At 36.8% G+C, this 14615-nt stretch overlaps 1 protein-coding gene across 1 annotated transcript; it reads left to right on the forward strand.

The window, feature by feature from the left end:
- The first annotated feature begins 1708 nt into the window (after window positions 1–1708).
- Window positions 1709–12570, forward strand: LOC127441042 (cysteine-rich secretory protein LCCL domain-containing 1-like). Its single transcript, XM_051698188.1, has 15 exons — window positions 1709–1867; window positions 2703–3010; window positions 6624–6742; window positions 7304–7436; window positions 7844–7959; window positions 8054–8154; window positions 8953–9120; window positions 9323–9383; window positions 9478–9544; window positions 9736–9866; window positions 9951–9994; window positions 10094–10166; window positions 10285–10354; window positions 11378–11511; window positions 11883–12570. The coding sequence occupies exons 2-15, from the start codon at window positions 2753–2755 to the stop codon at window positions 11932–11934; spliced, it is 1527 nt and encodes a 508-aa protein (XP_051554148.1). The 5' UTR covers window positions 1709–1867; window positions 2703–2752; the 3' UTR covers window positions 11935–12570.
- Window positions 12571–14615: the final 2045 nt, after the last annotated feature.

The raw sequence follows: 14615 nt of genomic DNA on the forward strand, positions 1-14615 counted from the left end.
TATGACAATTTCACTGAGAATCAACTCATCAGTTTTGCCATGCACATGTAGTTATTGTGCAAATTGTAGACAATTGTACTTTTTTGAACACATGTGCCAAAACACGTGCAATTTGCTTAAATGAATAAGAAATTCAAATCTGGTGTGAACAAGAAACTAATTGTTCAGAGATTTGAACTTTCTCATTTGAGAATTGAGCCAAAGCGATTGAGAAAAACTGTAAATTACCAACATGCACGCCTTCTTATGCACAAGTATTTTTTATGATTTTACATTCATTATATAGGCAGTTTATTTAGTGGTACTAGTGATAGCATCTGACGAAGATCTGAACATATGACCTTTAATAAAAAAAACTGTGATCACAACTCACTTCATATAAAAGTTAAAGGGTTAGTTCACCCAAAAATGAAAATGCTGTCATTTACTCACACTCCTGTTGTTCCCAACCCCTATCAATTCCTTTCTTGCATGGAATACAAAAGGAGATCAGTCGCCAATAACTTGCATTGTATGGAAAAAAGATGCGATGGAAAGTGAAAGGTGACTGAGGCTAAAGTTGCTTCTAACATCTCCTTTTGTGTTCAATGAACAAAAGAAGAAAGTCATACAAGTTTGGAACAACATGAGGATGAGAAGCCTAAATTATGTCAGAATTTTTGTGGTGAACTATCCCTTTAATATTTGATTCTACCTCATCTGCTGCTTAGAAGATATCACACTGGTCTTGCTGAGTTACATTAATTCAAGCATCTTTGCGATTGTGGAGTTAAAACTGCAGAAATGGCAAATATATATATATATATATATATATATATATATATATATATATATATATATATATATATATATATATATATAAGGCATTAAAGGGATAGTTCACCCATAAATGAAAAATCGTTCATAATTTACCCTCATGCCATCCCAGATTTCTTTCTTCTGCTGAACACAATCAAAGATTTTTAGAAGAATATCTCAGCTCTGTGGATTTGTTTCTCACCCACACTTATCTTCTTGCTTCTGAAGATATGGATTTAACTAGGGATTTGCACGGTTACCATTTTTAACATTCAGTTAACTGCAAGGTTTCATGAACGGAGTCATAAGGATTACTTTAATGCTGCCTTTATGTGCTTTTGAAGCTTCAAAATTTTGGTCCCTAATCACTTGTATTTTATGGACCTACAGAGCTGAAATATTCTTCAAAAATTCTTTGTGTTCAGCAGAAGAAAGAAAGTCATACACATCTGGGATGGCATGAGGGTGAGTAAATGATTAAATTATTTTCATTTTTTGGTGAATTACTCCTTTAATCTCTATAGGATATGATCACACATTGAAAGGTTTTTGGTCAGCCCCTTCCTCAATTGTTTTGAATAGTATAGCGTTAGAATGCATCAATGCATAAAATATTAGGCATGGCATATGTTGCTGACTGCAGATGATTGCCCTGACAGACAGACAGACAGACAGACAGATAGATAGATAGATAGATAGACAGACAGACAGACAGACAGACAGACAGACAGATAGATAGATAGATAGATAGATAGATGGCCTTCACTCACATATACTGTTCCTAAACATGCTTGTGAGCTGTTCGAAGTGGGCGTGGTTTAGGAAGTCACGCCTCACTGACCTCAAATCATAAGTATAAATGAGACAAGCAGCCTCACAAATTTAAACATTTGAACGTACATCATTTTACTGCACAATGACTAATGGTGACTCGTGAGATTTGAAATTGAGAAAGAAATTAGATGGACAAGAGTATTTGAAATAATCCCCAAATTGCAGCGAATCATTATTTCAGTAACTCAACGCTGGACCTTGACTTCCCATCCACACACGGGACCGGACGCTGAAGGTAACTTGCTTGGCTTCAGTTAAATGTAAAGAAGAACACTTATCATTTTCTGTTAAATATGTGTAATACTATGTTGTTTGATTTGATGTTGCTGAACGGGTTAACTACTGCAAGGATCATATACATTTCTCTAGCACAAGTCGAGAAGTAAGAGTTATTCCAATACAGCTGAAGAGATTTTAGTGACTTCAAAGACTTTTGCGGTCAGTTTTAATGCAGGACACGACCGTATGAAATATTGCATGTGTGTGGCAAAAGGCACACTCAAAAATCTTTCACAAGTGGAAAACTATCAACTAAGATGTGAAAGTGCTTACACTGCACTTTCCAGTCAAACTTTTATGAGCTGATCTATTAATGAGCGTCCCCGCTAATGACTCGACACAAATTAAATGCAATTATCATTATTCCATTTTCCTAAGTCTTACACAGTCTTATGTAACATTATATTTATGAACACAATTTTATTTTATTTATTTATTTTTTTAGCCTATTTTTAAGAGTTGCACATTTGAATTTCATAACACAGTCCGTTATGAAACTGAAATGTGTAAATCTTAAAAAATATTTTTGAGTGAATTTTCTCTCTCTCTCTCTCTCTCTCTCTCTCTCTCTATATATATATATATATATATAATAATAATAATAATAATAATAATTATTATTATTATTATTATTATTATTATTTTATATAAATATAATATGCATTATGTATTGCATATACATTAATAACTGATATAAAATATTATATAATATATAATGAATATATTTAACATTTATGTTTGTAAACACAATTTACATTTACATTTGAAACAAAGCCATTTTGGTTTCACAGGCTGAGGAGAAATACAGCTTTGTATTTTGTCACTGACAGTGGACGGAAACATGAAGTGTGGACGTGAAGACTGGTATAGTGGCCTTGTTCTGCTTCTGATTGTTCAAACTGTGGTCTCCATGGTGATTCCTAATGCCACCCACTTGGAGGCTTTGCTGGAAAAATACATGGATAAAGATGAGGCCTGGTGGCAATCCAGGCAAAGGGGCAAGAGAGCAATTTCACAGAGCGATATGCAGCTCATTCTTGACCTGCATAATAAGCTGAGGGGTCAAGTGTATCCCACTGCCTCAAACATGGAATACATGGTAAGACTGCATGATTCTCCCTCAGTCACAATCCTAGTAAATCATGGTGCTACTTATGAGGCCTGCCTCCTCTTCTGACCTCTTTCAAGCAATGCACATTTGGGATCGTATATAGATTTGCTGCTGAATAAAAGAACTTTGATTCCAAAAATGAGACTTGGTTTGACCTGATTTGAGACAGTCAAGTCGATACAAAAATACATTTCTTATGATTGTCCATCATGTAGTATACCATTAGCAATAGTCAGTGGTATTCAAACTGTGGCCCCCTGTGTCTGTGTGTGAATAATTTGACTAATGATAATTTAGAGCCAATTTGATTTAAAACAGTACTTAGAGACAAAACATGGACACCTTATTGGAAACTTGCCAAATAGTTAGAGGTTAAATAGTTTTATTAACAGCAAACTGCATGAGATTCACAGAAAGAATAGATTAAATATATCTACCATGTAATGAAAACCTCTTATTAGATGTCATATAACGATCCTTAGTTTAAGAAGCCAAAGCAAACAGAAAGTAAAAATTATGCTACCAGCATTCAAGATTTCTCCTGACATTGACAAACTGTGCACAACAAAACAGGTGCAACTTTCCCTTGGAATTGCAAAGTAAAAAGCTATTTTAATGTTGTTTTATTATTATTATTATTTTATTTATTTATTTTTTCATTTTTGAGGGGGTCATGGGGGTTCTTATAATTGATGTAAATATATGGAAGGCTCTGCAAAGCAATATTGAGTACCACAAAAAGGCGCACAAGTTTTGCACCAGGATAAATGAGGTACACTTTGCACAGATTCATTCAAGAACACTGAACTCCAGTCAAGTTTGTTGTCTATAACAAACAGTCCATCAACAAGGCCAAAACACAGCTTCTCCTTCCCAAGTACTGTGGCTCACCTATTGTTCAAGGCACTCAGCCAGACCTCTCTTTGCTTCCTGAGCAGTGGGCCTTCACCAAATGAGACCTGATAATTCATAGAACCTTCTATGGCTGCTTCTTCCAGCTGCATTATCATTGGCAACAATAGAGGCAAATGTTGACTCAGACATAGAATGTACATAGAATGTAACCTTATGTTGTTGTGGCACAACTAGTAGAGCATAGTGCTTAGACCATTAACATTGTGGGTTTGAATCCCAGTGAATGCACATATTGAAGAATCTTGGAGAAACTCTGCAATGCTATAACACTCATTTAGTTCTTAGGTTCAGCTTTAGTGTGTAACGAAACAGTGGTTCTCCTTTAATCTTGAATTTATGAATATGATTAAATTTCCATGACTGCATGTGGATCAGTCCATATGACTGCTTACAATCAGCTGTAAAAGAACATTTACCAAATATTCTTCTTAGTAAATTACTTTTGACTTGATAACATCTGTGGTGCTCTGGGACAACCCCCCTGAACCCAGTATCCCTCAGCAAAGTTTTAAAGAATGTGTCTTTGTGTGGGGCCCAGGTAGGTGAGGAGACATTAGATACCTCAACTCTCCATAGTCCTCTGGGTAATTACTCTGAAAAGGAAGTGAAGGGAGTCACAGAGGATGCACATCTCCCAGATGCACCCAGATGGTTGGTGTAAAAGCAAATTAGGCATTACAACAAATAAACTATGTCAAGACAGGTCTCAAAGGCCTCATAAAATCTCTACAAATTTTGCATCTCTATGCACATTCAGCTAAGATGCAGTAAGTTCACTACAGTCTTCAGTGCTTTAAAGGGATAGTTCACCCAAAAATAATAGTTCTCTCATTTACTCACCCTCTTGCCATCCCAGATGTGTATGACATTCTTTCTTCTGCTGAACACAAACAAAGATTGAAAAAAAAAAAAAAAAAATCTCAGCTCTGTAGGTCCATTCAATGCAAGTGAATGGTGACCAGAACTTTGAAGCTCCAAAAAGCACATAGAGGCAGCCTAAAAGCAACCCATAAGACTCCAGTGATTAAATCCATCCCTTCAGATGCAATATGAAAGGTGTGGGTAAGAAACAGTTCAATCTCCACTTTAACTTTCACATTCTTTTGTTTTTGGTGATTCGAAATTATTCGTGCTTATCGCCACCTACTGGGCAGGAAGGGAGAACTTATAGTAAAAATGACCTAAATATTGATCTGTTTCTCACCCACACCTATCATATAACTTCTGAAGACATGGATTTAACTACTGGAGTAATTTGGATTACTTTTATACTGCCTTTATGTGCTTTTTGGAGCTTCAGCGTTCTGGCCATCATTCACTTGCATTGCTTGGACCTACTGAGCTGAGATATTCTTCTAAAAATCGTAATTTGTGTTCTGTAGAGGAAAGAAAGTCGTACACACCTGGGATGGCATGAGCGTGAGTAAATGATGAGAGAATTTGAATTTTTGGGTGATCTATTCCTTTAAAGACTTTATTTATATATTTATAAGACTTTAAAGATTTATTACATGCACGTTTCTGGCAAAAATTTAGAGTGCATGTTGGGTTTTTATTATTTTTTCTCAATTTTTTCTCCCCAATTTGGAATGCCCAATTCCCAATGCACTCTAAGTCCTCGTGGCGTAGTGACTCGCCTCTATCCAGGTGGCAGAGGACGAATCTCGGCTGCCTCTTATGCATCTTATCACGTGGCTTGTTGAGCGCGTTACCATGGAGACATAGCGCGTGTGGAGGCTTCACACTATTCTCCGCGGCATCAGCGCACAACTCGCCACATGCCCCACCGAGAGCAAACCACATTATTGCGACCACGAGGAGGTTACCCCATGTGACTCTACCCTCCCTAGTAACCAGGCCCTGGCTGGAAACCTGGCTGGAGTCACTCAGCACGCCCTGGATTTGAACTTGCGACTCCAGGGGTGGTAGTCAGCGTCTTTACTCGCTGAGCTACCCAGGCCACCTAGAGTGCATGTTGTTAACAGTCACAGGCCATTACTCAGTACTGTTCCTACTGTAGTCATGCTATTGAAAAACACGACTTAATACTCATATTAATATCATCATTGCAAACAATAAAGACAATGTTGGGCTCCCAGGTAAGATTCAAATGAATATTCTTCTCTTTTTACAGGTTATTCATTGTGCGATATAAAAGATCAGAATTATCATGGTATAGTTCAAGAATTGTACATGTTGAGGACTGCCAGAATGGAATGCACCTTAGCTATGCACACATGGAACAGATTAGCACAGTGTAGCAAACTACGCATTTGTAATTTTAAATTAAGCCTGACCTGTAGTGAAATAATCAGAACCCTGTGCAGAACAGTACACTGAGCCTATTATTTTAAACAAAACAATTGAAACTCCCCCAGGTAAACCTGTAGAGATCCTAAATGCAGTGTTACTGTAATACGTCTTTTGTCCCAAGCTAGTGAAACACAAATTCTTTATGGTTTTTAACTTCAACTGGCCCTCTTTTAGATCCATATCAACCTTCTGGTCAGAATCAAGCAATCAAATGTTGTCATAATGTTTCTCGGAGGTGCTGTTTTGCCTTTCAGAACATTCTCTTTTGTGTTTTAATGTTTGGACCTTTTACCTTTACTTAACATAAAAAGTATGACAGATATACAGCAGCCATAACATTGATAAGCCTCACTCTGTGCTGTGTGTGGGACAGGTGTGGGACACAGAACTGGAGAGGAGTGCTGAGCACTGGGCACACACTTGTCTGTGGGAACATGGACCCTCTCACCTACTGACGCAAATTGGCCAGAACCTGGGAGCTCACTGGGGCAGGTGCTGTATTGATAGTTGATAAAGACAATTGGGTAGTTGACAATCCTTCCTTTTGAGAAGTTGACATGTCCTGCAATGTGCTAAATATATATATATATATATATATTAGTATACACTTTATATGTATACCTTTATGTATATTACACTTTATTTATGCCTTAAACATTCATATACATTTTTATATAAAAGCTTGATGTTGATTTAAAAAAAAGTTAATGGACATTTTATGAATCAACTACCCATTTCCATTAGTATAAGGTAAACCAACAACATGTGGATTGGCATTTCGACACCCAGGCTTTCATCAGAGTTAAAAACTAAGGCCTGGGTGCCGAAAGACAATTGTTGCTGATTTTAATGTAACTTCTAGTGCTCTGTTATTTACATGCACCATGTTTGATAGTGAAGTTGCACCAGAATAACTACCTAAAAGCAATTGCATCATTTATTATCAGCAAAAAAGCACTCCCAATAAATGCTACTTCTGAAACTTTTAAAAGAACTGCATCTGATTTTGTCAGATCTCAGCCAATGTATTAACTGTTATTGTTTCGTCTTTAGAGACAGGCCTCCAACATTTCATGTCCAAGCCTGGTATGATGAGGTGAGAGATTTCAGCTACCCCTATCCACAGGAGTGTAACCCTTACTGCCCATACAGATGCTCTGGACCTGTCTGCACACATTACACACAGGTAAAACCACAGTCACCAACTCAACAACACCAACTCCAAAACTTTGCCTGAAAAATATGCATCTGTATATAATGTGCTCTTAAAGGGATAGTCCACCCAAAAAATGAGAATTCTATTGTTCAAACCCCATGTGATTTACACCCAACTGTGGAGATAGGCAGAATGTTAGCCTCAGTCACCATTCACTTTCATTACATCTTATTTCCATGCACTGAAATTGAATGGTGACTGATGCTGTCAGTCCCTAATATTATGCCTAAGATTTCCTTTTGTGTTCCATGGTAGAAAGAAAGTCATGCAGGTTTGAAACAAAATGAGGGTGAGTAAATGATGACAGAATTTTCACTTTTGGGAGAACTGTCCATTTAAGTCAACCAATGTGATACAGTATTATGATTTGTTCACAGCTTGTTTGGGCCACAAGCAACAAGATTGGCTGTGCCATCAATGTGTGCTACAACATGAATGTTTGGGGGATGATCTGGGCCAAAGCCGTGTACCTGGTCTGCAATTACTCTCCTCCGTAAGAACACTCAGCTCTGCTTTGTCTTTTGCAATATACATATTTCTAAACATGCCTTATTCCTAGCTTTTGTAATTTTGCATCTTTTTCTCAGTGGTAACTGGTGGGGACATGCACCATACAAGCACGGAACCCCATGCTCTGCCTGTCCTCCCAGCTATGGGGGTGGTTGCAGAAACAATCTCTGTTATAAAGGTAGAAATTTGATTAAATTATTAAATCGATATCATAAATATAATTTTTTCATTAGTAAGTTAAAGGGATAATTCACTTAAAAATGACAGTTCTCTCATCATTTACTCACCCTCATGCCATCCCAGATGTGTATGACTTTCTTTCTTCGGAAGAACACAAAGACTTTTAGAAGAGTATCTCAGCTCTGTAGGTACATACAATGCAAGTGAATGGTTATCAGACCTTTGTAGCTCCAAGTATCACACAAATATAACATAAAAGCAATCCATTTAACTCCAGTGTTTAAATCCATATCCTCAGAAGTGATATAATAGGTGTTGCTGAGAAACAGAACACTTTTTAAGTACGTTTTTACTCTAAATCTCCAGTTTAACTTTCACTTTCAGATATGAAACTAAACCGGCACCACAGGTGACTTTTAGATGTAAAAGTGAAAGTGGAGATTTAGAGTACTAGAATAGCCACACCTATTATATTGCTTCTGAAGATATGGATTTAACTACTGGAGTCTTATGAATTACTTCTATGTTTCTTTTATGTAATTTTTGGAGCTACAAAGGTCTGATCATCATTCACTTGCATTGTATGGACCAAAAAAGCTGAGATATACTTCTAAAAATATTTGTTTGTGTTCTGCTGAAAAAAAAAAAAAACAACTCATACACATCTGGGATGGCATGAATAAGAGTAAATGATGAGAGCATTTTAATTTTTGGATGAACTATCCCTTTAACAGACATTTGTGAAGGCTTCAGTCTGTAACTTTTGAAAAACTGAATAAAACTGTACTCTTTTAAGATGATGGCAGTCATACACAATATACCCCTGAGACAGAAGAAAGTAACTATATCGAGCTAGAACCCGAGCCAGTCCAAAGCCATGACCCTCACCACAGAGATGAGTCTCCAACACCTTCTCCCAATGAAAACATTGAGACAAATGAGGTCATCAGCACTTCCCAAATGTGTAAGATGACTTGATATTCAATTTTATGGGTTAACTTCAGATAAGATATCAAGATATCCAAAAGTTCCATGTATTCATTTGTTTAGCATAGGCATTACTTTGCCTGTACTGTGCACCTTTATGTGTTACAAGCTGAGTGTGTAAGTTTAATGAAATGATAACCAAACGTTAAGCACTTGTTTGTTTTTTGTTTTTTTTGAAGCTCAGCAAGTAGAATGTAATACTAGATTACGTGATCAGTGCAAAGGAACTACCTGTAACAGGTAATTTGGTTGACTCTTATGTTTATAGTTACAATAGAATGTGGCTGGATCATGGTACTATGAATTATTTCATGACTGGTAAATCTTTTAACAGGTATGAATGCCCACCAGGTTGCTTGCACAACTATGGAAAAGTAATTGGATCAGTTAATTATGACATGGTAAGTTAATGCATACTGTTTGTATAATATATATTTTTTTTAATCACAGTATGGTGCTTCATCCCATATTGGCTGATATCAAATAAAATGTATAAGCTGATTTTTCCAGTTACATATTTTAAATACTGTGCTATTATGGATAGATTGTGGTCAGTTCAGGGTCTCTCTCATTAATGTTGTTGTTTTTCCAGCAATCCAGTATCTGTGGAAGTGGTTTGCATGCTGGAATAATAGATGACGATGGAGGCTGGCTGGATGTCACCAGGGTGAGCAGAAGGCAACGATTCTCAAAGTCCTTCAAGAATGGAGTTCAGACTCTAGCGTAAGTCACAGACCCCACATGTTTCATGCTGCTAGAGGCAGTTTCAGCACTGCTCTCATTTTTGATTGTCATGTTGTTCCTCAGGAAAAATCAAAGTGCCAATGCCTTCACTGTATCAAATGTCCAAGGTCAGTGCGAGTGTGTCAATCTGATCATTCTTTTTATGAGATAATGTTGCCAGAGATTTCAGAAAAGAAATTGAATAACAAATGTTTTGTGACTTCCAGTGAAAGCTGTTAACTGTGAAACCACAGTGTCACAATTCTGTCCTTTTAAGAAACCAGTCAGGCACTGTCCCAGGTAAATTTATGTTATACAGAAATAAACCTGACAGATTATACAAAATACCAGGCGGTAAATAAAAAAATAAATAATTTATTGTTAGTAAAACAACAACTAACAAGATGTATTTTTTCAGGTTGTATTGTCCACGTAACTGCTTGTATGACAGCTCTGCGCGAGTAATTGGAACCCGCTATTATTCAGATGTAAGTCTTTGTGCATATTATTTTGATTTGAACTAAGGCTATGATTTTGAACTTGCAAAAAAAAAAAAAAAACAGAAAAAAAACAAGATCTAAAGAAATGGTGTAGATTAGATTTATTTACTGTAAATATTCTTAATGTAGTTGTTTTGCCATTTACCAGACAGTATTGTTTTGTTCTGTAAGGGATTTTAGCCATTTTGGAACTTCTACCAGCTGCTGAATTAGCCACGCCCCCCTCTTTCCAAAACCTTGCGCTCCAAAGACACGTGCGCACACACAAACACTAGAGTGAGTGTTGTGTTGAAGCAGATGGAGGGGGGAGTGTCCCCCTGAACTTTTTACTGTCTGACCCTGAGTGTTTTGTGGGAGCAGGACACCTTACCGACACTTTTACGAGCATATATGTGCTGCCCTGTGAACACACACAATGATTGACAGGCAGAAAGTCTACTGCGAATCAAACAATCTGACTTCTTTTTCGCTGCTGTTTACCAAGCCTAGGGCTGTTGTACAGACGGATGTGATATTTTATGGCACTTATTTTGGTGATATCTGACAGGTTAGATGGACGTTTTCTGCATGTCATTTAATAAAATCTAAAAAAAAAATCACTGCAAAACCCTTCATTTTTATTTCAATACTTTGAATTTATAATATGTACACTGTTTAAAGATTACTCTATTCAATTTGATGGAAATTTGTCACACAACTGAAATGCGTAAACCTTAAATAGTCTGAAGTGCGCATTGTTCTATCGCTGCCCTATTACAAATATTATGAAGTCACCTACTGCTTTATTAGAACTACTGTAGTCAGACACATTTCTCATTAAATTATTCCAAGAGAATAAGATCTATGCAATCCACATAAATTGTAAAGCTTTTTTCTCTGACAGTATGTCAACAATTGTGAATTAATGAAATTTTCCTCTGAGTTGCTCTGTTACATCTATTAAAAGTTACTGTTCTGTTACAATTACTGTAGAAAAATTAGATATTTTTCTGTCTCTGTCCCACCGAGCAGAAGTCCAGTATATGTAGGGCAGCTATCCACGCAGGAGTGATTCGGAGTGACTCGGGAGGTTATCTGGACATAATGCCTGTGGACAAGAGGAAGCAATACAAGGGCTCCTACCAAAATGGAATTACCTCAGAGAGGTACTAAGTTGAGTCAGCTTCTCAGAGTCACTGCTGGCATATACAATGTAGTTCGATAATCTTTCCATGTTGGCTTCAGCCTGGATGTAACTCTCTTGACTTATTATCTAATATCCCACTTTATGAGCTCAGTTGGATAACCTAATCATTATATTTAGTGGGTGGCTGAACCAAAATCTTAAAGACTTTGACTTTCTGTAAAATAAAACCAGACCACCTACACGGTCTGGTTTTATTTTGATTGGTTAAATAGTATGTTGGTGGTATAAGGAGTATCTTAAAGGTGATTAATGAATCATACTGTATTTAAATCATGTATCTTTCTGTCGTGCTGGATTTGGATTCATATTGGCCATTATTCTTCCTTTTAGCCTACAGAATCCCACAGGAGGCAAAGCATTCAGAGTGTTTGCGGTCATTTGAAACCATTCTCCAAGGACGGATGCAAAGAAATAGAGCTCTTGGTAATGTAACAGGCAGTAATTACTGCACGTTTGGTTTGCTGGTCTTGCTGAGCTGCATTTAAGGCCAGTGCTGTTATGAAAAATCTCCTCATGGGAAAAAAGACATTGACACCATCTGGTCCTGAGAAAACTGAGTCTCAATGTTTTCTATTTGTGTGCTTGTACATGTAATATATATATATATATACACACACACACATTGTAAATATGGTGAATTCATCCTTTCATATCTTCTTGCATGTTTTTATGAAAACTATACAGTATGTTGCTTATTCATCCAAGTTATTTTATACATATAAAGATTTTAAGCATTTCTTGTCATGAGGAAAAGGGGATTATGCATGCAAACACTGTCCAAATGTTACTGTCCAAATGTGTAGAACATGTCATATATTATAGTTATAAAGTTTTATTTTTGTACACCATATTTTTATATCAGTGTCCAGAGGCTGTTCATTGATGTATATTGTGCTTTACAGTATATCATGCTGCATATGTTCAGAATTTGATACTGTAACAACCTGGCAGGCCAGGAAATCATTTACAGCTTCAGAAGAATGTGAAAAATGCCCCACAAAAGGAGCCATGTTGGAGAGTGGAGATACATTGTTTCTTATTTATTATAATGAAATGTCAAAATAATAATATGCTATCATTTAGACATAATTTATTTTATCATAAACATGACTCTGTCTTATTCTTCCGTTACAAATGTTGTTTGCATCATGCTTTCACTTTATTCTTAAAGTAATCCATGAGATTCTTACATCTTATTGTAATTATTATTTGTTTATTTTCTTTTACAATGGTGCCCACACAATGGCCAATTTTGAGGTATTTCTGGTATTCTTGGCTGTCCCAATACACACAACTGTGTTGTTATTTCAAATCCAAGACTCTACAAATCACAGATGGTGCCTCTGCACCTTGAAGAATGAAACCCCAAAGCACCTCATGTTCAAACACTCAGCTTCTGCTGGCAGTGCACTGGCACCACAGACAAAGAGGGACATTGTGTGTATGTTAGTGATGATTTCAATCTCACTTCCTGGGGTGCATTTCTTCCATGTAAGGCACAGATGTTCTTGAGCAGGTAATTACGGGCTCTCTGTCACTCACCTTGACCTCTCTCATTTCCTGTTTGGCCTCTCAGGCTCCCCTCAGATGCCTCTCTTAAGTCACTTGATCTCAAGATCATTACCTTTAGGCTTAGAGGCCGCTAGAATTTATTAAAAAAATCACAAGTGTTTTTTCTGCCTTATTCATAGCTGTCATATCTAGATTTACAGTATATTCACATAAACACTTAGACTTGTAAGGTGAGAGTGTTCTTGAAGCACTTAAAAAACCAACATTAAATATTTCACAATCACATTCCCACATGAGATCATATAATGCAAACAAAGCTACAGATGCTAACATACAGTACCTTTTCTATAGTATCTGAGGCCCGCAGTACATTATATAACTCATTCCTGTTTTTTTAAAGAAGTAGTTCACCAAAAAGGAAAATTCTGTCATCATTTGATCACCTTCACGTCCTTCAAAGCCTGTATGCTTTAATTTATTTTCATAGATGAACACAAACAGAGAAACATTGTACTGTTCTAGTAAGGTTTTTTTCCCCCATGCATTTACTGTGAATAGTGACTGGAGCTTTCAAGATGAAAAAAGAATACAAGACACACATGCGCTATCTTTCAAGTCTTCTGAAACCATGCAAGAGCTTTGCATGAGAAACAGACCAAAATTATGCTATTGTTCACTGAAAACCTTTACATCCACCATAGCTCTCTAGCAATGTCAGATCTATAAAGAAAAGGCTTTTTTAAACTGGATCGTTCATGAATCGTGAACCGAATTGTGTTCCAAATCTGTACAACTTTCTTTCTTCTATGGAACACAAAAGGAGATAACAGGCAGAATGTTAGCCCCAGTCACCATTCACTTTTATTGCATCTTTTCTGAAAGTGAATGATGACTACATTAAGATGACTAAATTGTGACAATGGTCATTTTTGGATGAACTATTTTTTTTTAGTCAGTAGCTAATAAAAGTTTCGTATCTTTTGTAAACCTTGTTATTTCATAGAAGCCCTCTGGACAATAGTGGCCGATCTGTTAGACAACCGTTGCCAGGGGATCTGCCTGCAAGTTGTGTGTAACGGAGAAACTTCCTAGAAAAGGCCGGTAAAACTTTAATGTAATAAGAGGTGCTCTGTATATGATCTCCAGAGAGAAGAGGCATGCATCAGAGCTCTGTCAAAATTCACGGGCCAGTGTGGCAGGAGTATGAGCTGGAAGGGGATAAGGACATGTCTGTGCTCAGACACTGAGGAGCCACAACAGCCAAACTGATTCTGCATTTGTACATGAAGCAAAGTGGCGTTGCAAATGAAAAATGAAAAGGTATTGTGGCCAAAGTTGTATTATTTCTACATTTATTTGCATATTGACAACTTAAGTCTCTTACAGGACATATGTGGATGTATTCTCTATATTCTCTGTTATGGATAAGTGACTGTGAAACTGCACAAGTTTCACATGCTCATGTTTTCTTGGTAAAGGTCCAAGTTCTGAAGACAGTGTGACCTTTTATTTTATACTGGCACCAAGCAACGTATTGGCTGGATGCTTATA

The sequence above is a fragment of the Myxocyprinus asiaticus genome, chromosome 5, assembly GCF_019703515.2.
Source record: "Myxocyprinus asiaticus isolate MX2 ecotype Aquarium Trade chromosome 5, UBuf_Myxa_2, whole genome shotgun sequence".
NCBI lineage: Eukaryota > Metazoa > Chordata > Actinopteri > Cypriniformes > Catostomidae > Myxocyprinus > Myxocyprinus asiaticus.